Raw genomic sequence first — 25,609 nt, forward strand, 5'->3', positions numbered from 1 at the left:
TGTTGGGGCTGCGACAGGCTCCGTGCCCGGGCTTGTCTCTGCGCCGGGCGATGCTCTCCGGGCCGCGGGGAGTCCCGGCTCCGGCACCGCTGCCGGGGGCACCCGCGGCCGCGTGTGAGGTATTCCCGCTCCTGCGGGCGGCAGCGGCTCCGCGGGACACCTGTGTTTGGAGCGCCGCAGGTGTGCGGGCGCCGGGGCGGCCGCCGGGGCTTCCACGGGCGTGGATGGGGCGGTTCGCGTGCCGGGAGCGCCCACCGCGCCCCGGGCGGCGGGGCAGGGCCGGGCAGGGCCGGGCAGGGCAGGGGAGGGGGAGGCCCGCCCAGCCCTCGCCGCCCCGCGCCCGCTGTCAGTGCGAGGCGGGCCGGGCGCCCCAGACACTCCCTCCGCCGCCGCCTCCTCCCGCCCGGCGGCGGCAGCGGCAGCAGCGCCATCGATGGGGTCCGGCGGCCGCCGCGGCGCGACGGGGGCGCGGGCGCTGCCGCTGCTGCTCCTGCTGCTGCCCGCGCCGGGCGGCCCCGCCGCGCTGCCCCTGCCCGGTGAGTGCCCCCGATCCTTTCCCCTGCCCGGTGGGTGCCCCCGGTCCCTGCCCGCTGGGTGCTGCCCGCTCGCCGCAGCCCCGGACAGCGGCTGCCCCCGGGGGCGCCGGGCGGTCCCGGCTCTCCCCCTCAGGCCGGCGGCGAGGGGAAGGGGCTCGGGGCCGGTGCCGGTGGGAGGTGCGGCCGCGGCGGGGCCGTGCCCGGTCGCTGCTGGCGGGGCGCTCGGGCTCCGCGGGTGCTGCCGATGCCGCTTTCCCGGCGGCTCCCGCTGCCCTGGGAGCGGGGAGAGCCCCGGGCCGGGGCACCTGGGGAAGCGGGGTGTGAACGGCGTGTGCTGAGGGTGAAGCTGCCTTCACTCCCCGCGGGACAAGCCCAGGGGTTCTCCCGCCGCCTCCTCCTGCCAAGTTGAAGGCTGCGATGTTTGCTCACAATCTCGTTCCTCCAGGGTCTCTCTTCTGCTCAGGATCCTGTCACTGCAAGGGGAAATCTCGCTCTCTGTGCCTACGGATTTTTCCTATCCCTCTTTTCCACGCCTTTGCATGCATTAGTGATGCGGCTTCTTGTTGCGGTTCTTTACCGCACGCCGCACATCACAGAGGGGCGGTGTAAAAACAACCCAGCGGAGCTGCCGTGCTGCTGCCGCTGGCACGAGATCTGGCTGATGTCTCTGTGTCCTGGCTTAGGGGGAAGCCCCCTCCTTGCTGTGGTTTCTCTGGGACCCCTCTTGGCGGGGCAGGTGTGTGCCCCTGGCTCGGGCAGGGCAGGGGAGAGCTGGCGGTGCCGAGGGCACGCAGCCAGCACGTGTGGCTGATGATCCCTGTCTGTTCTTCCCTGCCCATCCCTTCTTTCTGCCCCACCTACCTGAGTCCCACTAGCTGAAGACCCCTCAGCTATTGCCTGCACCCTTCCTTGCGTGACTTGTTCCTTCTATTCACTGCCTCCCCTATTTTTAAATGGCTTGCCTTCTCAGCTTTGAGAAGGAGGAGATTCCGCTGCTCTTCCCAGCTGTTTGCCACCTTCTCCTTCTTTTCTGGTGGCAGTGTCTGGGGAGCCCATCGCTGCTGCTGGAGCCGTGTGCACCTGAGAGCCAGGAAGGCACTGCTGCTCTAACACTGGCTCTTTGCCTTGTTTCCCGCTGCCAAACCCTTTTAGGAGTTAAAACCAAGTGAACACTTTCTACAGTTGGCAGCTACTGCAGTACCTACAGGCATATTTTGTGATTGGGGGAAAAAAAAAAAAAGCAGGATGAATGGTATAATTGTAAATGGGAGAAGTGCTGGCTGAAATTTCCATTTGGAAAGTGATCCCCACCATAAAAAGTGACTGACTATTGAAGTAGTCACTTTCTGCTGATACTCATGCACTACTTCTTGTTTTAGGAGGCACTTTTTGTACCTGCCTGGGGTGCTGCTTCTACAATTCTTCCTTTCAGCCAGTTGCTGGAAATCTTGTTTGCGTGCTTCAGTTTTCTTCTGCTGTATGAAAAACTTGTGCTGATGTCTTCTGCTACCTGTAACTTTTCTTCCTCTTCTGTCTACACTTCTTCATCTCCAGGACTTCTTCCTGTTGGTGTTTCCCTTTCTCTTCATTTCCTCTTCTCTGAAGTTTCCACCTGGATGTTTTGCTTCAGTTTGCTGTGCTTTGAGATGGCTGGCCAGGTGAATTGGCAATGCTGCTCCCCAGATACTATTCTTGTATTTAAAAAAATATTTTAAGATTATACATCTGTTCAATGGTAAGTCAGTCTTTTAACTTGTTAGTGGTGACTTTGAAAGTACATTTCAATCAACTCCCCTTGTTGTTTTAGAAGTCATTTGGCTTCCTGCAGGTGATGCATGGATGTGATCAAGAACTCTTTTGATGACTGTCTTTTGTTAATCAGAAGGGTTAACAATCTCTGAGGAATCTCTGTGAAACTATCAATGAATTTCACAGAACATCTAACCCTTAGGAGATTGCTTTGGATGCATTTATGAACGTGCACAAACACTTACCACGGTCTTATCTGAATTGCATACAAATAGGTAGAATATGACACAAATTGAAATGCAGATGCTGTGTCTGCGTGTTTCTGTCCTGACACACAGAACCCCACAATGTTCTTGTGGGCACCCAGAGAGGTGCTCAGCCTTGTCATCTCCTCAGGGATGTGTTCAGGAGACATGCTCTGTTCTCCCCCTGCTGACATCCCTCCTGAGCCTGCTGTCTTTTCACAGATGTGGACGAGTGTGCCCTGGAGCTGGACGACTGCCACCCAGATGCTATTTGTCAAAACACCCCCAAGCTGTACAAGTGCATGTGCAAAGTGGGTTACACTGGCGAAGGGAAGAAATGTGAAGGTAAAGGGACCAGAGCACTGTGTTCTGTCTGTGTCAGCATGGAGGAGCATTTCTAAGAAAACAGAGCCACTAAAAATAACAAAGGATGATTTTTAAAACAAAATAGTGATGGTTTCGTCGCCTGATTTACTTCTTGTTTACAAAATCAAAGGCAAACCTTGCATGGATTTTCACCTGTTCATTCACTCAGCCTGATACTGAGTTTGTTGTTTAACCAGCAGCCTTAAAAAATATAAGGTAAAGCTGCAAGGGGGTTTCAGGGTGTTTTCTCAGTCATCAGAAACATTCAGCAAGAAATGCATTAAATACAGTGTATTTGCAAGACAATGATGATTTTGGACAGCAGTTGCTGCTCACATTTAGGCAGTCACATCTCTGTCTATAACACTCAGGCAAGCATCCATCATATTGACTTTTGCTTTATTCCTTAGACATTGATGAATGTGACAACGACTTCAATGGGGGCTGTGTCCACGAGTGTTTCAACATTCCAGGAAATTACCGCTGCACTTGCTACGATGGCTTCATGCTGGCTCACGATGGCCACAACTGCCTGGGTGAGGAGTGTGCTCATGGGCAGTGTGAGTGTGGATGGGAACACAGCATCCGTGGGGAACACATGGCAATCAGTCAGTTCATAGAGAGAATGCTGCTTGTGAGGCTAAGGATTTTCAGGTACTGAGGTACCATTCCAGAGTGGCTCTTTCTCCACTCTGTAAACGAGGATAACTGTGCTGTATTTCTGTGGAGTGCTTTGGGTCTAAGTGTGCCAAATGTCACCTATTATCGTGCTGAATGAGTTTATATAAAGGAACATGTGCTATCTTTGTCCTCTCTGTTCCAGAGTTAGCTCAGGATCAGTTGTCAGGTGTATTTTCAGGCTTAGGGATCTTCTCTCTCAAATAAAACTGTAGTGTGGGGGCTTCTCACTCTGAGTACTCGTAAAAGGAGAGGATGATTTGGAGTGTGCAGTAGCTGTGTTTGATGGAGGACACTGAAGAACAGAGGGACTAACCCTCGAGCTGGTGAAGCTGTCCTGCTTTCTGGACCCCAGCTGGGCACCCTGTGTGGCTCAGCCCTGTGCTACCTGTGCCATTTGCTTTTTCAGAGGTGGCTCAGTTTTTCTCCACTGCTGCACTCCATGCGGATGTGCCCGGACACACCTCCTTACCCAGGGCAGTCAGAGGGAACCTTGCTCTCTCTGCATAACTGAAGTTAGTTTGGATGGGTATTTCCCACTGGTGTGTGGGGTCAGACCATCCCTAGGCTGTGTCTTCTGTTGGGACAAATGAGAAAACTCTGGAGCGTTCAGTGGGATTGTGTTGGGTTTTACCTGCTGGGAACCTGTTGTATGCCCAGCTTTCTACAGTGTAAGTGGAGGAGAGGGTGAACTCACCAGGTTCCAAATATTTAAATAAAGTAAGGAGGGAAACAAAATATCTGCAGATACTTTAAAATAACAGAACATCCATCTTATTCTTGCATTTGTATAAACACAGAGAGGAGTTCAGTTGAGGTTACCATGAAGGGCTGGATGTGAAGGAGCACACTGCCTCTGACAGTGGCACCAAAAGGCATGTGTGTATTCTCTTTGTACCCAGGGCATACTTCAGCTGAGTTGTTTGTGACCAGTGACATAACTTAGACCAAAACCTGCCACCTGCTATGTCACTGGGAAACTGCTCAGTATTGCATGGCAGACCTATAAAATAAAATAAAACAAAATGTCATTGACGTACAATGAGGTTTTTACCACTGATGTGCCAATTTTGAGTTGTGATGTAAACCTTAAATAAATATTTTGGCATGCAGCAAATTGGATCACATCTTCTCTTAATCTGTTTATTTACTTTGTTCACGCCAGGGTTGCCCTCCTCTCACCCTTATTTTTGAAGATCTCGGCTGTGTGCCTGGGTTTAAGCCAAATAGACAATTACTTGTTGGAGAGAGATGATTTTTTTTGAAAGCTTTCCAAGGTCTGTAAGACAGAAACATCTGCTGGAGTTCAAATCTGTAGCACTAAAGACTCGTGGTGGCTGTTTATTCATGATTGTTTGCACATTCACATCACTGTAGAAGTCTAAAATACTCAGCTTCTTTGTGATGGAGATATGTCAGCCGCTCTTTTTCTGCAGCAGGTCACATTCTTTTGCATCCAATTGGATTACTCACTGCCTTCAGTGGACATTAAATCTGTTGTAATACTATGTTATGCTTCTTACTAAAAGCCCTTCTTTCTCCTTTTTTTTAAAAAAAGACAGCTGTTTTCTGCCAGAAATGCTACAATGTTAAATCAAAAACATTGTAGTATTAGCCAGGAACAATGAACAGAACAGGGAGCAAACATGATGTTACAGATGAATTTGCAAATGAGACCAGTCCTTTGCCTCAACAAGGTTTTTTCCTTGTTCTTAAGGGACTTAAAGGACTTGTCCTTGATTTTTCCTTTTGTCTTTAAGGCACCGAGGGTTTTTTAGTTACCGTTAAAATTTCTGACAATTAGGCTAGAAAAAGTATGTGACAGTCGTGGTTAGAAACGACCTGTGCTTATTAAGGGGTAAAATCCCAAAGAATTGGTGTTTGGGATGGGCATCCTGTCGTTCAGAGGCTTAGCTAAAGTTTTTCTCCTCTTTGGGTATCTTGCAAGCAGAACCCTTCTGCGTTCTCTGGTGTTGTTGAGACTCTGAATGTTGCAAAATCAAGCTTAAAACTGCTTCCAGAACTTCTGCTCTTGTCCTTGACCGCAGTCAGTCGACACAGCAGCAGCCCTGATGATGAGTGATGATGTCCTAGACTTGAGGGAGGAGGATGATAAACTGAACCAAGCACCAGAACAGATGGGGTGTGTGAATTCTAGATAGGGTGAAAGTAAGGAGCAGGGGATAGATTTTTAGCTGAATTTATTTTGAGGTTTGAATTTTTCTTGTTCCACCTTTGCTTCAGGATGTGGATCTTTCTGGGAAAACACCTTTTATAGCTTGGATGGGTTTGGAACCAAAGAGTCATTGTCCCATTGAGCCAGATGGAGCTGAGCTGGATGTGCCAGAGCTGTGGAGTGGAGCTGCACTGAGGGGCAGGGAATGTTCCCCTGGCTGGTGGGGTCCTGATCTGGCTCTGCTGAGGCTGCTCTGCCTTAGCTGTAACCATCAACTCTGCTGGGTTGGGTTGGCCAGCACTTCTTGGGAGCCCTGTGGCTGCTCAGGCAGACTGCAGACATGGGAGGAGCAGCAGCAGAAATGCAGTTTCCTAAGGGTGACAGCACAACGGCAACCACAGAGAAGCTTGGGGTGTCTCGGCTGCCTGGGTGGTTCCAACCCGAGCTGATATCTGTCTGTACCGTGGATTGGTGTGAGCACTGAGCTGATCTCTGTCTTTTCCCCCTCTCTCCCTCAGACACAGACGAGTGCATGTTCAACAACGGGGGCTGCCAGCACGTTTGTGTCAACACGGTGGGGAGCTACGAGTGCCGCTGCAAGGAGGGATTCTTCCTCAGTGACAACCAGCACACCTGCATCCACCGCTCCGAAGGTACCGCCCCCGCCCCCGGGCAGTGGCGTCTGGCCGAGGCGACAACCCTAAACCACCCTCGGAAGTGTTTTTAGGTTGATGTGAAGGGTCTTGAAGTCCTCACTGCTTTCAAAAGGAGCGGTGTGTCAGGATCTTCTAAGTGGCTTTGAAGACGCTGCATCCCTTCCTCCTCTTTGATCCCAAGTGCGTGTCTGCCGTGTTGAGCTTGTTAAAGGCTGTGTTGCTGTGCTGCCGGTGTCCTTGGTGCTCTGTTTGTGCAGCTAAACTGTGTCCTAATCCAAGGAATGGCAAAAAATGGAAGTTCTGGGCGTTTTCACTGGCTTAATTACAGGGCAATACCTGCACTACCTTCAGATACCTTTTAGATTCCCCGTACAGTGTTTAGGTTTCAGCCAGGAGATTTATTGTTTGTCAGCCCCAAAGGTATTCAAATCTCATGCTTTGTTTTGAGTGAAACCTTTGTGAAGCGACCTTTGAGAGATCAGAGTCTTGGATATCTAATTAGACATCAGATGGAACAAAATTATTTTGGATGCCCTTAGGGAATGCTTTAAAGTGGTTGCTCAGATCAGGGAGTTGTCCATTGAACTGTACAGCGAAAATCTTAGTATGAAGGACTCAAAGCTGCAAGGCTTTCTTTAATCTATGGCTTATTGTTGGCATAACTATAAGAGGAATCTGAGCATGAATAAACAAATCTCACTTTAAAAATCCCCAAAGTGAAGACATCAACGTTTCTAGACATATATGGCCATCCACAGATGAGGGTGCTGAGGTGGCTGTCATCTGACAGGGCTGAATTGATCTTTTGTTTGGATTGAGAATTTGTGTTCTCAGCTCCTCTGGCCCTGGGCTTGGTCCCTCGGGTAATTCCTCAGGCCACGGCTCAGGTTGCCACTGCAGGGGCTGGGCCAGGAGTGGGGACAGGCAGGAGGACAGCAGTGGTGGGACAAAGCGTAGCAGGGATGTGACTTCGTGTGCATCCATGGAGGAGATCTCTAAGGACAGAAATTTGTTGCTTGAACTTCTTGTCTCATCTGATGCCAAGAGAGGAAAACTTCCAACTCTTTTTTCTTACTTGGTACCTTCTACTCTCTTGAACTGACAGCAGCAGCATTCCCTTTCATTAATATTTGCTTCCTTATTTGTATGTTTGGAATTCTGTCTCTTTTCTTAAAGATGCATTTAGTTTCTCTTAACTTTTTTTTTCCTCAAAAAGGCCCTTTTTTCAAAATACCAAACATCCACTAAACATAGGTATTTTTCTTTGAAAATGAAAAAAAACCAGGACAAAAGATGGATTTTTTTTCCATAAAAACCATCTACTAAAATAAGTCTTTATCAAAACCAGTCTTAAGAAAAATTGTCAGTACACTGGTTTGCCTGATATGTTTTTTTTCTTCTTAGTAAAACACTGAAGTGTTTGTTTTGCTTTCTTTAAAAGTAATTTTTTTAGGTTTTCATGCTGAGACTGTTTTCCTTCCACCCCCCTCCCCTCCACTTCATTACTGTAAAGTGCTGCTTGGGATTCCCCACCTTTTTTTTTAACCTTTTCTTTCCTTTTTTTTTTTTTTTTTTCCTTGGGTAGGCATTTCTGTTGTAAGCCAAATCTCACTTCTTTATCTTTCCCCTCACTTTGTTCTCTGCTTTTCTGCTCGTTTCTGGGACTTCTGTTCTTTGCCTTGTGGATGCATTGCTCAGCGTTTGTACTTTATTGGTTCTGAGACCTCACAGCATTGATCAAAGCAGATTTTGGCTCCTACTGCCTAGCCCGTCTATTCAGTTTTACTTCTTGTCTGTAAAATGAGGGAATATTTCCCTCCCTGTTTCCCAGCCCGGTTAAAATTCTTCATATATTAATGCCTGAGAGACCTTCCCTGTGGTCTGCAATATTGGTCTTTAAATACACAGAAGCAGAGTGAACTGGAGTTTAAACCACAGGAACTGAAAGTGTCCTGGGAAGTTGTGTACAATCCTATTTTTTTTTTTTTTTTCCTTTTTAGCTTGCTGGGATGAGCTGCTCTTCATCTGCGTGGGAGAATTACCTTGGGAGGGTGTTAAAGTGGCTGGCAAGGCAACCTTGCATGTGCACCTTGATTGTGGGTTCAACTTGCTCCGTGTTAGGGAAAACAAAAACTTGAAGGAAAACAGAGTTTTTTGTGATTAAATACGTAGTGCGTCCTTGTGGCTGCTACTGCTCTGGATGGCAATTCTTGCTGCTCTCCCTTGTGGTATTTCACAGTCATAGCTCTCTGCTTGTTGGGCTGCGCTGGTGGGAATGAAGGGGATCTGTAGGATGAAAGGATCTACATCTGTTGGATGTAGGATCCACACTTTGGATCACTGTGTGGACTCCTACACGTGGCATCATCTCAGCTGGTGCTCTTGGAGCCTGGACTGCAGAGAACAGGGATAACCAGAGAGCTCTTATGGAAAGGTGCCTTTACACAAATTGTAGAAAGCATGATGAAAGACTAAAGCATTCCTGGGGTGTCCTGTCCTGGCTGTGCTGATGCTCCTCACTGTTTTTCTGTCCTCTCAGAATGTCTGGTAGCTCTTTGTACCATTGTATCCTCCCTCTCTGTCCTACAGAATGACTGCTGAACGTGCCCTGAATGGAGCCTTAATGCTCTGAGCAGACTGGGAATGTTGTCCTGACACCTTCTGTAAAAAAAAAATTACAGCCAGATCATACATGTAAGAGATTAATTTAGCATGACCTGATAAGGAAATACCGTGCTGGCTTTTTTTGCCTGCGTTTTGTCAGTGACAGGAGTGCCCAGATCTCAGGTTTGCTGGGTAGCTTCGAGAGAGTCCAGTCATCAGAAAGGTCTCACCTGGCTCAGGATCTGCTCAGCCAAGTAGGCACTGGATTCACCTCTCTTGGCTGAGTGGGACAATCCAGTGGGACATCTATACATCCATCCCAAGATATTTGTGAGCCAGTAGGGCAGGGTGTCCTACAAGAGAAATTGTGTGTCTAGGAAGCGTGTGAGGAGATTTGACCAAAAGTTGCTCGGGGTTTGTTTCTGGACCACAGTCTGCCATTGCAACAGCACTGGGACAACGTGACCTGGGAGATTTTGTGTCCACCAAGGAGTTTGCAGCCACACTGCATTTATGGCTGTACAGACATGTCATTAATACAGCCTTGTAAAATGAGGCTGAGAGAGATCTACCAGCTTTGGAAACAAATAGCAGTCCCAAAGTAAGTGCTGGAATGTGTGGAGGTGGGTGTCTTCTATGAAACTGTTTTTGGGTCAGCTAGATTTTGGTGGGTTTGGTGGAGTACCTTGGTACACAATGGATACTTGGTTATTAAAATGCATCCTGGTGTGGAAAGCGCAGTTTTAGCTTTCTGTGGAGACCTGATTGAATTCTGCTCGCTCAGAATGGAGCAATCCCAAATGGAGCATATAAACCATTTGTTTGGTATCAGTGAACTTTACCAAAGTACCTGCTTTAACAGCTTCCCCTTTGGTAGCTAAATAGAGACAAAAGAATAACTTTGTTAAAAGAAACTAAGCTGCTAATTCTCTTAATGCTCTCTAACCCCTCCAAGCTAACAGACCAAACCATCCTGCATGCTTAAGACCAGAACTTTCACAAAAACACCAGTGCTAATGAGGCTAATTTGTGGCCTGTAGGTTGTCTCCTTCCTTGGCTGACACAATAATGGGTGACAGCTTTCCTGTGGGCTCCTTGGGCTGTGTCTGTGTGCTGCAGGATTTGAAGTCTCATTGTCTTGTTGGACTTGTGGAGAATCCTCACTGTGGGAAAGGAATCAAAAAGCCAGTAGAGCAGAATAATCTGGGCTCTGCAACGTCCATTCTTTTGTTGCTTAAAGCTGTCTTAATAGAGAAAGGGTCCTGTGGCTGCTGCTCCAGGGGGTGAGAATAGCAGTGTGGAACAAGGACCTAATTGAAGTGGAGTGGAATAATGGTGACGAGGCAACTTCTGCCTCACAATGCAAGTGGGCTTGTTTCACTTAGTAATAAGGCTGAAAAAAGGGGCTGTGCAAGTTTAAAAAATATATAGGGTGTGGGATTGATCACACAATCCCCTTTCTGCAGCATGGTCACCCCTTTCCTTCTGCTCCTGATTGTGAGTCTGCTCAGCTCCAGGGAAGTTCAGAGGGGTGGTGTGGGATGACCCCCTGCAGCCAAAGTATGTTCCACCTGGTCTTCATAAATGGAATGCTCTCACTGAGAAGAAAGAGCACTTTGGTGTAACTTGTCCTTTTAAAGCCAAATGTGCCAAGGCAGAGTATTTTGTGACAAGGGTGTGCTCTCTGTACACCCAAGGAGAGCATTCAGATGTCTTCTCTTTCCTGCTTTTGTAGCACTGTAGAGGACTCAATCAAAAATCTGTGGTATTCCATTAAAAGAAAACCTATTTGTCTAATTTGGTCTAATGATCCCATTGGGTAACTCAGTCAGCTGCTGGGTTTTTTTGTGTTGTGTGTGTACGGACTGTACCCACCTTGTGCCAATGGCAAAGACACTGATTGCACTGAACCATGGAGCAAGGGGAAGGAAGCTTTTGCAATAATTTTAGGAACTCTTCCTCCCTGTTTAATTGACTTTATATTTTTGCAAAGGCCAGGAAAGACATTCTGGCACTTGAGTGCTGTGCATGAACTGGCAGAGGTAAAAATGACAGAATGTTTTAGGAGGTGTAGCAAAAGAAATCCAGTCATTAGTGTCACACTGGGTCTTCATTTGGTTAAAGCAGGCACTGGCACTAAATTCTGTCTAGCTGGAAAAGTGTATAGAAATACAGAACACTGTGGTAATATGCAGTGAGGTTATCTTGGGTGGTATGTACTGATATCAGAAAAAAATTGAAAACAAAATGGTTTAAAACAAAAAGAATTGGGTAAGAATGCAGGTGCTGTACAAATCTGTGGATGTTGCTCTTTGACCTTGCAGTCAAAGAACTCGGGCACAGAAAAAGTCACGAAAGGAGAAACCTTGGGGCCCTTGACTTTACAGAACTGGACTTGTTGCCTTTCCTCTCTGTAAACTGAAGCCTCTTGTCCCAGCCTTGCAGAGTCTTCCCAGAGCTGGAGGCTTAGTCTGTGTATGTATTGAACTGACTCTGTTGCCTGCACACAGAGCTGCTGAGGATGCTGATGCTCTTGTTCCTTTCCTTTTTTACAGAAGGCATGAGCTGCATGAACAAAGACCATGGCTGTGCCCACATCTGCAGAGAAACACCCAAAGGAGGAGTTGCCTGTGAATGCCGACCAGGATTTGAGCTGTCCAAGAACCAGAGGAGCTGCATTTGTAGGCAACATTCTGAAAATGCTTATGGTTTCCCAAAGTGAACAGTGTTCTGTTTGCAGTGAAATGGGACTTGGCATGCTTTAGCTAACGTGGCAGTGGAACTGCACACTGTCCTTCCGTGGTGAATTCACCATCTCTGGATGTGTTTAAGAAAAGACTAGATGTGGCACTTGGTGCCATGGTTTAATTGAGGTTAGGGTTGGGTTGGACTTGATGATCTCTGAGGTCTCTTCTGACCTAATGATTCTGATTCTGAAAGGTGCTGGAAGTACTTGTGAGGGTGACATGTGTTTCCTTCCTAGTGACATGTAACCACGGGAATGGGGGCTGCCAGCACACGTGTGATGATGCTGACAATGGGCCTGTCTGTGGATGTCACCCCAAGTACACCATGCACGTGGATGGAAAAACCTGCCTGGGTCAGTGTGCACTGGAGGGGAGTAGTTTTCTGTGGGTGGCCAACTCGAGGGTGGTGTGGTGGTGCTGTGTGTGCATGAGTAATGCCCCTCATAACCATATGGCTAGAAAATGTCAAGGAGTTCAGAATTAAGGAACCTGATAGTGAGTGTGTGAGTTGGTTGGGTCCAGGCAAGTTATGCTTCCCTATTCAAGTAGCTACCTAACACTACTGCAACCTGTAATTATCACTGGTTCCCCTGAAACACAAGGCCTGTCACTAACCAAAGAAGACTTCCTTCCCTCTAGGATATTTTAGGTTCAGTTTCTTCAGTAGTGTGAGCCAGACAGCGTAAGCAAGGAGTATGCCTGTAAAAACTGGGACTCTGAAATCAATTAATGTATAATTTTGGCAAGGCAGTTATCCAGTAAAGAAAGCACTTCAGATTTATAAAATCTTCCAGTCTCCGGAAGGGTTTGTTGTGTGTTGATTGAAATCAAATGCTCAGGCATAACTGGCTGTAATCAGCCCACAATACATGATGACAGGGACTCCTAGCAGAACAGTTCAGTTAGTTCTTTCATCTTGCTGCTGTTTACTACATCTGTAGCACATCTTTTGGTTTGTTAAGGATACTGAAGCAAACATGACTTGTAAGGAAGACACAAAAGCAAGATATTCTCATGGTTTTGACTGTAGGATCTTCATGGTTTTTATTGTTACTTGCTCTTTAAAAAGAATTTCTTTCTGCCTGGTCAGTTCTGACTATCTCTGATCCAGTGTGTGATCCAGCTGTTTGTGTGTGTGTGTGTGTGTGTGTTGGATATCAGATGTGGGTTCTGGTCAGGGCGCCTTTACTCACTTGCTTTTTCCTGTTCCTTACAGAGAGGGAAGAAGCTGCTGTTGAAGTTTCTGAGGGAAACACCACAGCAGCAGCTGATGTGGACAAGAGAGTGAAGCGACGGCTGCTTATGGGTAAAAGTGCTCATCCAAAATAATTCTGCTGCTTGTTGAAACCTTTTAGATTGAAGAATTAGTGTGGGGCTTTCTAGATTTTTTATGGTAATCTTCAGCTCTGGGTTGAATTCTGCCTGAGATGTTCCACTCTCTCTTAAGGAAATAGTGTTATTCCCTAATGTTGAGTCATCTAAATGAATAGCCCTGTTTTCAAAAAGAATGACAGGGGAAGAAAGAAGATGCACCCTGTCTCCCCTTGGAGGTTGGATACAGCCTGCCAGTAGTGCATGTGAGATGAGAGACTGGGAGGAAATAAACCAGTAAAGTCTCAAAACTTGACAATAACTAGCATATGCTTGATGCTGCAGAAAACAAGGATACAGAGCTAGAAAGTAAATTTCAAAAGGCAGACATTAAAAAATGTTCCTTGCAGCTCTCTCAATCAATACATGCAATGTAAAATTGTATTTATCCAGTCAGTGCAAAGTTGTTAGACTGACTGAGGTGGTTAGACTGATGACAAGAGGATGAATGCCAAAGAGTGAGTTATTTCTGGTTGGTTGGATGTGAAGAACAGTCTTTTAGGAGTGTTCACTAGAAAGGTTTGGTGAAATTCAGACATAGTTTGCATAGGGGGGAATTAGAGGAACAAACTTTGGTTGAGATGGCACCTGGGAGCACAGGCAGTATGGGAAGATGAGTCAGGAGGGATTTAAGGAAACTCATTTAGCAGTGCTGAGTGTAACCAGGTGTCTCATTGGTGGGAAGTGTCAGAGGATCTGCCAGGATTCAGTGTGGGCTTAAGGAAACTGACTGACAGTAACAGATTCATCATCAAGGAGTGGGGATTTGTGTTTAAGACACAAATGGAATACCCAGAATACAGTATTTTGGTTTGTAGATTTTCCACAAAATCCTGGAAATAGCCGAAGCAGGGACTTTGCCAACACGTGTATTTAGCAGTTGCTCGTGTGTTCTGGGCTAAATGTTTGAATAGCAGCATGCTTGGGACTGTGTCTTGTACTGCATGATGTTTCCTGGTACCATTATGATTTCCCTGAGGAAATTTCCCTGAGCTCTGTCTCGTTGGCCAGAAACGTGCGCGGTGAACAACGGTGGCTGCGACCGCACCTGCAAGGACACGTCCACCGGAGTCCACTGCAGCTGCCCCGTTGGATTCACGCTCCAGTTTGATGGCAAGACATGCAAAGGTGGGATTTATGCTCCTGGACACATGTGCCAACACCTGCTAGGTGTTACCAGGTCCTGTAAGATGATCATCTCCAAAGGGAGTGTGCAGAGGAAAAGCCGGTGTATGCGATCTGACCGAAGGGGGTAGAGGCTGGGGTTTCCTTCACATCAGGTGTACCATGTGCAGAGAATCTCCTCTTCTCTCCCCCCCTGCTCTCCACTTCCACCTCCTGTGCCTCATTTTTCAGAGGTCAGGTTTGGGAGAGCTAAAAGAGCTCTATGGTGAGGCAGAGGTCAGTACTGGCAGGGGCCAGCGGGTGTGTGGGTGCTCACAGGTATCCAGTCCGCAGCCAGCTGGGCATTAGAGCAGTGGGTAAGTAAATATCAGTGTGTAAACAGGATGTGTTTTATAAATATACACTGCTCCAAGCAGCTCTAATGAGGGCTCTGGCGAGCAGCAAAGGCACGGTTAGGTTGTACATTATATTGCTTTTCCAGTAATTGGATGTTAAGACTGTTCTGCTAAGCAAAAATGATGAAATCCCCAGGCCTGAGCCAATTAATACTAGATAAAGGCCTCATTCTAATGTTGCCATGAAAAGGATGGGGTAGCTCAGGAAGCCTCTGTCTGAGATTTCTGCAGGGCTTACAGAAAGGAAATGGAGAAAATATTTAAAATACTAAAACCTCTTGGAGAGCCTCGGAGTCAAAGTGCTTCCAAACAGAACTTTGGGAATGGTCTTTTATGAATGCATTACCCAAATGCATCTGACAGTAATACATTAAATGAGAGCAAATAACTCTGTCCTGGGGCTGAATGGGCTGGATCATTCTTAAGAGTTGGATCTGGTCTTCCTTACAATTTGCTGTAGTCTCACTAGATTTTGTTTCTGGGCTCCTCCAACCGACTGGGCATGACTGTTTTCTGAATCTGGCGGTGGGAGTAGGTTGAGTGCTGAAGCACTGTGTTTATTTGCTGAATCCCTTTTTTTGTTTTGTTTTGTTACAGATATTGATGAATGCCAGTCCAATAATGGAGGCTGTGATCATTTCTGTAAAAACACTGTTGGCAGTTTTGATTGCAGCTGCAGAAAAGGATTTAAATTATTAACAGATGAGAAGTCCTGTCAAGGTATGTGCACTGGAGAGACAATGGTACAACACAAGTAGGACAAATCAGTGTGACTTGGACATCTACTACAATGATGAAGTGATAATGGACTCCAGAATAATTTCCATTCCTCAGTTTGGATCTTTTTCTTCTGAAACAGCTGTTGAGTTAATACAGTTGGCTTGATGCTATTGTAGGAGATAAGTTAAATGGCACAGTGAGCTATTATCTGGAAGGGACAGAGACAGCATCATATTAAAGAGCTCTCCAAGCGGTTAATGCTTCCCCCTGCCTTAATGATCTTAAAATAATTTACAGGGCAAATTAGGCAATGTCTCTCTCTCCATCTTAATGACTGATTCACCATTGCAGTGAAAGTATTTCTTCTTAATAGGATATTTAGTTTCATGAGCTCATTTTATTAAAGGAAAAAGATATAATGTGATCTATGAAATTATCGGTCTGTAGACAGACTGGAATCTCTGTTCCCTAAAACATCATGGAGCATTTGCATTTGAGGATGATTTTTTTCACATGGATTTCTCCTGTGAGACCTACAAAACATATTTACTTTGCTGTATAGTGGTTTGTACATATAGATATAGCAATCCTATTTAAGCTGCTTAAATGCACAAAAAATGTGATGATCAAAATGGTCTGTGGTTGTGGAAAAGCGAATGGATGAAACAATGTCTATTCAGTCAGCCAAATGGTGAATTATGGGATTTCCTAGGCAACCAGCTGACATTAAAGGTGAATTTCAGAAAACCGAACTGACCAAGGGAAAATAATTTTCACCTAGGTTTTTTGGTATATTCTTATCCTTTATAAATAGGCAAAGAAGGACAACTAGTTATATGGGAAAAAAACTTACTGTATAAAAATCTGATTTTCAAGATAGTTTGGGGCTTTATTTTGAGGAAATCTGTTTATGAATGTATCTTAAAGACTTGCATCTCCCTTTTTCCCCTGCCGCTTCTGTTGCTTTCCCTAGACTGTTTCAAAAGTGCTATCATGCTGCATGCCAAAGGCCAAGGAAAAAGACTGATGAAAAGTGCTAGCAAAGTTGATGTGAACATTTTTCGTCTTGCCTGGCATGTAAAATGTACTAGCACAGAAATTTTAGGTACTTTTGATGGTATAATGAATGTTCATTCTCAGAGAACACTGTGATTTTCAGCAGGCTTAAATCAGGCACTGTATATTCATAGAGATTCATTTAGGGAGGGAAAAACAAAGGCAATACTTTTCTTTGTAGACTTCATTTCTATGTAGAGTAATCCGAGAGAAATAAGAGTTTTGCCAGCAGTTTTCTTCCCCCATAGAAGAGAAATAATTTGATTTAAACATAATGGTAAAAATGTAACAGCAGTTTTCGGTCTTGCCAAGGAAAAGCTTGTTTGGCAAACTAAGCGCTCTTTTAAAAAACTGTTATTTCATTATGTTACATTATGTGCTTCGAAAGAATCTGCTTAGCTCACATAAATCTGCACATCCCTGCAGTCGCTGAGCTCTGCTGGCTCCTCAGGGCTCCCTGAGAGGTTCTGATGGCTGCCTTTAAACCTTGCAGACATCGACGAGTGCTCCTTCGAGCGGGCGTGCGACCACACGTGTGTCAACCACCCCGGCACCTTCGAGTGCACCTGTCACAGGGGGTACGCCCTGTATGGCTTCACACACTGTGCAGGTGAGTGGCAGACACAGCACAGACCCTGGGACACAGAGGGGCTCCCACAGACCTGCTCTGAGACACAGAAGAAGTAGGAGCTGGTCCTGTTTATTCCTGTCTTTGCTCAGGCAATTTTGCCTTTATGCCTTTGTGCGTGCAAAAGGGACCTGTAAGTGTCAGGACAAACTGTTTTGTGCTTGGATCTGAAGTCCATAATTCAATGCAATTTTCACATGCAGAAGTCATTGGCTTCAGTGGGGTGGGACCTGAAGAACAGGGAGCTCTGAATGACTCTGAAAATTACAGTTCTGCAGGTTGCTGTTGTGCACATGTCAGGTCCTCCTCTGATGTAGGTTGGAATTTAGCTGATGTAGTACCACTTTACACTGGCCAAGATTAATACTCTTAAATTGTTATGTCTTTCCTACAAGAACAGTTCAAGGAAAGAGAAAGTTGTTCATCGCACCTCAACGTGTGACAAATTCCCAGAATTAACATGAGGAAACATGAATAACTGGGGCACTAAATCGAACTTGTTTTATATAAGCTTTAGACAAGACCTTAATGACTCCAAAGTTTACTGCATTCTGAGTAAGACATGTTTATTTCTGAGGCAGAATGAGCACAGTTGGAGATAACGGTTCAGAAATCTCTGTGTGCCTGTCTATTCTACCCTCTGCCTCTAGAAATTCTGCAAATAAGATTACAGGGCTACAACACCACTGTGAACATGGGAATTTATCTGGATAAGGAATAACACTGTCATGTGCTCTACTCAGTAAAAGATGACTTCTGATTAATTCCTCTGCATTAATTCAATTCCTTTTGGCTACCAGTGAGGAAAAGGAACTATAATTTGGCTGTTGGCTGCTAATTGGCCTTTTCTTGTCATACCTCTGTGCAGAAGATGTTAATCCTCATGCCACAGTAAGTCCCTCATGGACTGGCAATCACAGGCTGGTCAGGGCTGATGGAATACTGGGAATACCCCTTATGACCTCTGTGGAAGAAGTCAGTACGTGTTGGAGACAAGAGGTTGGCATCCTAAGAAAAGGACAATGACAACCAAAGATTTGGGCTGATCTTGTGGTATTTTAGACAGCAGTACCAGCTTAAGGTGTTGCCTTCTTTCGCCATTATTCCTCTGGTGCTCATTCCTACCCCTGCTGTCTCAGTTCTGTTTAAAGCATATTTCTCCCCAAATCAGACTGGCTTTGTAATGTGTTTCACAGTGTTTTCTAACAAAGTTTTACTTAGAGGGTATCTAGTCTGGGGGCAGCAGTGACAAGAACTTGTTAGCATCGAGGTAAGTGTATGCGGAAGTAGGTACTCTCAGAGGCACAAACTTTATGGGACATTCAACAGGATTCTTGATGGCAGTTTTCTCGGTTTATGCCATAAATCTATGGGAGAGAAGTGAAGCCCTCCTCAGGGTGGATCTGAGCAGCCAAGACAGAGACCTTTGCATTTCCCTTTGTTGAAATTCATGAGATTCCTATTGACCCATTTCTCCGGGCAGTCAAGGTCCCTCTGAATAGTGGCACAACCATCTGGTGCATCAGCCACTCCTCCCAGTTTTGTCTCATCTGTGACCTTGCTGCGGGTGAACTCTTGTCCCACCATCCAGGTTTAATGAAGAGGATAAATGGTGTTGGCCCCAGTGCTGACCCCTGGGACACAGCACTGCTGGGTGCTGCATCTTGCATCGGCATGCAAGCTTGCACCAGAGGCAGCATGTGCTCTGTTGTCAATAATTTCTCCTCCGATTGGCATTTATTGGGCGGGACCAGGCTCCAAAATTGGATAATGGGCCAAAAGAGGAGGGGGACACAGTGGTGGTGTTTGCCCACAGAGCCAAAGTGCTCCACAGTAGCTTTGGAGGATTGGTAAGTATGAATCCTGCCCATGTTCTCTGTCTTTAATCCCAATTAGAAATATTAATTAACCAGACACAGTGCAATACAGATTTGACTTGAATCTGCTTTTATTAATTTTTTATCGTATTGCTGAGGCTGGATATTATTTAATAACGAACCACCAGTATTCGGTCTGCTTTGACATTTATCAAAGGATTTCCATGAAGAGAAACTATTTCAAGGTGAGTGTCCAGGTAGCATTATGAAATCTTTTCAAAACCCTACTGAGCAGTATTTGTGTCCGCATTTACCTAGTGGAGTTAGAATGCATAGCTTTGGGAAGAGCATCTTTTTAAAAGTACCTTTACTTTTCCTCTGTAGATATTAATGAATGTAGCATCAACAATGGTGGTTGCCAGCAGCTGTGTGTGAACACACTGGGAGATTATGAATGCCTGTGTCACTCTAACTACAAGCTACACTGGAATAAAAAGGACTGTGTTGGTAAGGTGTCTAATGGATGCATTTCTACTCCTGATGTGTCTGACAGGCCATATGGTTACAGTCAAATTTGATGGTCTGTCCAGTTAAGTGGTATGAGTCATTGTTCCTGGTATTCTGCTTTAATTTTTAGCAAGGCATGATGGTAGTGATGTTGAAACTCATAAAAACAAACAGAAAACCAACCCCAAAAACAGGAGATACTTTGAGGGATTTTGATGCTTTCTTTCCTGTGCTTTTATCTAGCTGGTTCTCCTATTTCTTTTTGTTCCTCTGCATGAGAAGGTTTGCTTATGATAAAGGAAATTACATTTGTGGTATGGTCTTCCAGTGATTTTATTTGGCTTTAATTTTCTGTCTATGCAGCATATTAATTGCATGGCTGCTCTCAGGTACTGGCTACAAAAGCAGCTGCACACTGATTTATTGGTAGGGTGAAGGTAGATGTTTTAATTCTGTGAGTGTTTGTTTTATCCTATTTAGAGACAAAAGATCCCTTGTCTGATAGTGTGTCACACAAGGTATTGCTGCACTGCCTTAAGAGTGGTGGGAGTGATAGATGCTTCCTGAGCTGCTCTCCGGATGTCCAGGTGCTCTCTGGTAAGTCACAGCTAAGAAAGCTGAGTACATGGTTCTGTACAGAGTGGAGGGGTGGCCAACCTCCTAACTCTCAAGAAAGCCTCAAGAAGCGGTCAATAAAACAGAGATCTTCCCTCTTTCACTGCAGATAATGAAGGGCTATATCCCTGACAGTGTCCAGGAAAGCCCTCTTTCCTTGTCTTTTGTCACCACTCTACCCTCAGATTCCCTTCTCACAGCCAGTCTCTTTTTGAGCTGGGCAGGACAGGGAAGAATTCTCTGTGCTCTCTGGGCCATTCCTTAATTGGCCCTGAGAGGCTCTGGTGAATGGGGCAAAAGCATTCCAGCCCTGCGTGGGGTCTGAGATTTTGCCCACACAGCCCCTCCATCCCACGGGACACGGCCGCAGACTCATGGGGCTGATGCTCTTTCTCCTCCTGAATCCTTTGAATGGCTTAGGAAGACACAAGCTCTAATGTGGAGTATTTTATGAACAACACTGTGTGTCGATGCCAATCAACAAATTTAAAATGTGTTTTACGCTACAGGAGTCCTCAGTGTGTGCACTGTGCCTGTGTCCTTACTGTCTGTCTGTCTGTCTGTTAGGAACACAGGATGCCTACACCCTCACCTGTGGCAAGTCCTCTCAGCTTAAGAAAAAGCAGCAAAATGCAAATGCTTCCAGCTGGCTGGGTAATCACCACGTTTACTTTACATAGTTTGATTGATTTATTTTCATTGATAACTGTGAAGCAAAGGTATTTCTGTAGGCTTTTTTTCCCCCCTTATAATCTCTTTTTTTATTCCTCTTCCTCATGATTGTAGTTCATTATTGCTGCAGAAAATTCCCCTTATGCTGCTTCATCAGCATCATTCAAACTGAGACTTAAAAATGAAGAAAAAGATCAGTAGTGAAATAAACACTTAGACCAGGAATTGTGTCTCCTTTTAGTCATCTAAACCTGGAGAGTGTTGGCAACATACTATGTGTTTAGGTTGAGCTGTTGGACAGTAAAGTTTAGAAAACATTTACAGCCATAGACATAAACTACTTTCTGAAATCATTTGGAGTATCTAATTTGATTTCAGCTCACCCTTATTTGATTCACCCAGTAGTAGATCTGGTCTTCATCTCCCTTCTCTCTCTCTCTCTCTCTCTCTCTTTTTTTTTTTTCCCCTCTAATAAAATGTACTACACTTCATTCTAATTCCAGTTGTGAACCAGCTTCACAGCAGGAGGTTCTCCTTAGGTTTTCTGAGATGATCACTTCATATCAGCATGTTTTTTTGTTGTCATCATTATGGTGTGACATTAGGGTTATATAAATTTTCAGCTCCTTTTTTTAAAAATAACGTGTTTCATTGTTTCTTCCTGAAGATGCTTCAGCCATCAAGATAAGCGTAACCTTTAAATTAAATGAAGGAAAATGTAGTTTGAGAAAGACTGAGATGTTTCAAGAGGGTCTGGAGCAGATGATACCAGGTATGAACATAAAAATGCAGGTGAGCAGGTTAGAGCCATAGCTCAGGGGTTAAGTGCTTTCCAGATACGAAGTATACCACAAGCAAAGCATAGAGGACTGAAACCTTTCTCTTCTTCACTGACTTCTGACCTTCACTGCCTCCTGCTTGCCCATGACTTCAGATCTCAGGATTTCCTTGTGGCATCCTCACAGCCTTGCTAGGAAAGCCTTATCTTTCTTGTTGTTTGTAATACTGCTAATAAATTCTCAGTAAAATCAACTATTCTTTTTGTTATTTTGATTCCTTCCTTTTTTTCCTCTTTTTATCTTTCTCTTCTTTCCTTTCTCACCTGCTCCTTACTGTCTGATGCCTCATTGAATAATCTCCTGACCTTTTATGCTGACTCTATTGTCCAAGGGTTATTCCTCTTTTCTCTTGTCTTCCTTTCATACTTCAGCAGCCCCATATGGACGCAGTGAGGTCAGCTCTTCCATCTGTTCCAAAGCAGAAAGAATAGCCTGGGAATTTACAAAGTCAGCAGAAAATGAGGAGGAGTACTTAAAAAAAAAAAAAAAGAAAAAAAATGGGGAAAGGATCATTAAACAATATGATGAATCAGTGTGTCTGATTGTTTGCCCTTAGCAGAGTAACACTGAGAAACTGTGCTGAATGCTCAGTGACAAGTTATGTACTCCAGAACCAGAGCTTATTCTGGGTGTTTCCTTTATCTTACCCTTATTTCCTCATTGAAGCCATGAGAATGGTCATGGTTCTGTGTGAGGGTGCACCAGGTGAGAGACTGGCCAAAGTGTTTTCTTGCTGGCGCATGGAGGGGATGGTTTGCTCCTCTTTAACTCTTCACGATGACATGAGCACTGGTGAATGTCCAATAACCGAGCTGGCCAAGCTTTTGCTTCCTTTGATTTTGTTCATACAGAGAGACAAAATTCAGTAATGGAGAGCTTCCACTATGTAAACCTAACATGCAGCTCTGGCAAGAAGGTTCATGGAGCCCTCAGTAGACTGACAGCGACTAGAGAGATTTTTATCACTGCGGACTTTGAGCTTGAAACGAGCCGGAAGGAGGTGACAGGTTGGTTGGAAAATAATTCCAGGTGCGGTTTGAAGCTTCTTGCAGCTTGCTCCTTAATTTCTGTATTTTTCACTTCTGTCTGTATGCAAAATGACGATAAAAAAGTATCTCCTGTTTTGAAAATTAATTTTACCGCTTCAGAAAGAGTGAGAGATGGGGATAGCCCCAAAGATCAAAGAGCTGCCCAGTGTATTTGTCCTTGAGGATTTCTTGTTCCCAGGAGTTGCTTTCTCAGTGATTTGAGCTGGTTGGTGTTTCAAACTGGGTGGGATTTTGTGCACTCAGAGCAGCTTTCACCCCTGGTGCCTTTCAGACACGTGTGACGTGCGCTGTGCCCGGAAGAAGACGGAGAAGCGGTTCCGTAAAACCATCCGGACCTTGCGGAAGACAGTCAGCAGGGACCAGTTCCGCATCCGCCTCTCTGGCACGGAGCACGAGGTGGCCAGAAAGGCTCCCAAGCCACCGGAAACACAGCAGTCCTGTGGTGGGGGACAGCTGCACCCAGGGGGCAGATGTGGTGAGTTAGGAGGGAACTGGGAAGGAAGCTCCTCATCTGTGCTTGGCTCAGGCCTGGTGAGCTCGGAGGGATCGTGGTTCACTCCTGCAGCAGAGAGGAGGGCTGTGTGTGCTGTTAGTGCTGCTGAAATTCCCTCTGTGAATTTATTGTTGGCAATTGATGTGTTACAGAGTAGAACAAGGGCTCACTGCACTGCACTGCAGCTGAGGTACAGCCTGCAATACACCCAAAGGCGGAAATCCTGGGAATAACATCAGGCATCAATGGCCTTGACATCACCAATGTTGCTTTAAAAACTACATTATTATTCAGTGTAATGCTTTGTTTCTGAGCTTGTCCACATCTCACCTCTCCCTGGTGCCAAGGAAAAGGTTGCTCAGAATTTCATACAGTCACATTCACTTTGCTTACTAAGCTCAGAGTCCTAGAGAATCTTCATGATGGAGTTATAAATTCATGGACAGTTTATAGGCCATCACTGAGAAAAGCCTTAATTATCATGGCACTGGAGGGCACCACCACAATGCAGGGCATAGTAAATGCTTCCAAAGCACAAAAGTTAAGGAGAGGGGTCAGATGTTACATCTTAAGAGAGGCCTAACAACCATGACGGCTAATTCAGGCTGCATGGGGTAGGCAGCCTGTAGGTGGATTGTGAATCAGCCAGCCAGCAAGCCTTTAAAATTATTGTCACATTGAGTTAGTATGTCTTCCAGCAGCAGCATTTGGCCTAAGAATAGATTTTCCAATCCAGTTTTGCTAACACTAAAAAAAACTTGGATTCGTGGGGCAGAAAAATTGTTTAAAATATCTGTGCTAGCAAGCAGGGAATTACTCAGGAAATCTCGGAAAAAGCTGTAAGAGGTTTTTTTTTTCTCCTTGGAACATTGCAATAAATCTGAAAAATTTTGGAAAGTTCACCAAGATGAGTTTACAGGGATATTTTCAAGTTATTTTGTTGGATGCCAGAGGAAGGCTTTGAAAAAATCTTCTCAGATTGTTCCAATTGTACAGAGCACAGGATGACTCTGAAGATATTTGTGATTTCATCTGGAAAAAAACAGCTGATGAGTAAGCTAAAAATACTGCAGGTGGAGAAGGTCATGTGATTACAATTAGAAATTGAAACAGCAAAGAAACACGATTTTTTTTAGGTAGCTGCAGAACCAGTTTAATGCCACAAACGAGAAGCATACCTGGCATTTCTGTGCTAGAAAGGAAGGGAGGAGAGAGGATGGGGGCTTTTGGGGAATGCCTGCCTGGGAAGTTCTTTGGTGTGGTGACCACAAAGAGCCTGCCCATGGTTAAAACAGAGTCACTGAGCATATGAAGGCAGGTTTGAAAAACAATTTGTAGAAGTCAGGCCTCCTCTGTTACTGAATTGGTGCCACAGTTTGTTCTGGACACCCTAACAGGTGCAGCTGTGAGCAGTGGAATGACCCTTGGTGTCTCATGTCTTGTGGTTTGATTTGCCTAACAAGGTGCAATCACTAAATGAACCTTCCTTTCTTCAGCTGAGTTATTCAGACCATCTCCTTGTGTAGATTTGCTGTGACCAAACAGGAGGTGGAACTCGCACCACGGTTTTTCACTTACATGGATGTTAAGTTCCTCTCCTTGCACTTGTTCCCTGCTTATTTTCCTTAAATGTATAGAAAATTAGTACCTTTGAAACCTCTCTGCATCACTTGTCAGGCTGCTGGGAGCTGGGCAGACAGCTCACTATTGCTGAGAAGACATGAGAGTACACAGAGGCAGCGTTGTTAGGAACGCCTCATTTCCTTAGAAAAAGCTGATTGTCCCAGGCTGAATCGTTAAGGTAAGACTGGGGGCTGGTGCTGCTGCTTGGACTGCCAGTCAGAAGGAGCTAAGAAACAGGCTGGGGAGAGGAGAATAGGCTGGGAACAGTGTGGAGAAAGGCAAGAAGCTAGTTCGGGGATCTGCGTGGGAGAGGGTGTTTTGTTTTTTGTTCCTTTGTTTTGATCTGATTGTTTTGCAGAACTGCTTGGGAACTTCTGGACAGGATTAAGGGTCTGCTTACCCAGACATGCTAGAGGTTCTGGGGAGAAAGTGTCTGCACAGCAAGAGACACTGGTCAGCAGATGGATTCAGTACAGGTGCTGGATGTGGGCTCTGGAGAGCAAAGGAATTTTGTTCAGTCTGTCCAGAGTGAGGGAATGAAGCAAGTCAAAAGGACTTACAAGTCTTCTTTGATGCAGTTACTGAGAGAAATGCAGGTTTTAGTTTATTGCTTTCAAATACTTGGAGTATGACTAGGTTAGATACAGTTTTGTTTATTCATGGTCTTGCGCTGGTCGTCTTCCTGTGATAGAATCCTCCTGGCACAGCACTGCCTGAAACATTATTTATATTTGAGCAGAGGGAAAGTCCAACTCCTGCTCTGACAACTTTTGTGCTGGGTAACTGACCTGCAATTGCAGCAGCAGGATAAATTTCATTTCGTTTCACACTTCTGGCGAGGTAGTTCTGTCTCTGACTTTTTCTGTCTTAACTCCTATGGTCTTGAGTGGGGCACAGTGCAGAAGAAAGGCTTTAGAAAGGCACCAGGAATAAATTACATGT

General features: G+C 45.4%; 1 protein-coding gene across 1 annotated transcript in view; it reads left to right on the forward strand.

Annotated features, from left to right (window-relative positions):
- Positions 1–1,781: 1,781 nt before the first annotated feature.
- SCUBE2 (signal peptide, CUB domain and EGF like domain containing 2) overlaps positions 1,782–25,609 on the forward strand; it is a 37,052-nt gene continuing 13,224 nt past the window's right edge. The window contains exons 1-17 of the mRNA XM_066186796.1: positions 1,782–1,796; positions 2,253–2,271; positions 2,753–2,875; positions 3,307–3,432; positions 6,269–6,403; positions 11,566–11,691; positions 11,994–12,110; positions 12,974–13,063; positions 14,140–14,256; positions 15,246–15,368; positions 16,918–17,034; positions 19,254–19,376; positions 19,857–19,973; positions 20,559–20,645; positions 21,331–21,435; positions 22,354–22,509; positions 22,823–23,026. Of these exons, the coding sequence (XP_066042893.1) occupies positions 1,782–1,796; positions 2,253–2,271; positions 2,753–2,875; positions 3,307–3,432; positions 6,269–6,403; positions 11,566–11,691; positions 11,994–12,110; positions 12,974–13,063; positions 14,140–14,256; positions 15,246–15,368; positions 16,918–17,034; positions 19,254–19,376; positions 19,857–19,973; positions 20,559–20,645; positions 21,331–21,435; positions 22,354–22,509; positions 22,823–23,026 (1,900 nt within the window). The remainder of the gene's footprint in view (positions 1,797–2,252; positions 2,272–2,752; positions 2,876–3,306; positions 3,433–6,268; positions 6,404–11,565; positions 11,692–11,993; positions 12,111–12,973; positions 13,064–14,139; positions 14,257–15,245; positions 15,369–16,917; positions 17,035–19,253; positions 19,377–19,856; positions 19,974–20,558; positions 20,646–21,330; positions 21,436–22,353; positions 22,510–22,822; positions 23,027–25,609) is intronic.

The sequence above is a fragment of the Chamaea fasciata genome, unplaced genomic scaffold (assembly GCF_029207755.1).
Source record: "Chamaea fasciata isolate MVZ Bird 193981 ecotype frontalis unplaced genomic scaffold, bChaFas1.0.hap1 SCAF_7, whole genome shotgun sequence".
Classification (NCBI taxonomy): domain Eukaryota; kingdom Metazoa; phylum Chordata; class Aves; order Passeriformes; family Sylviidae; genus Chamaea; species Chamaea fasciata.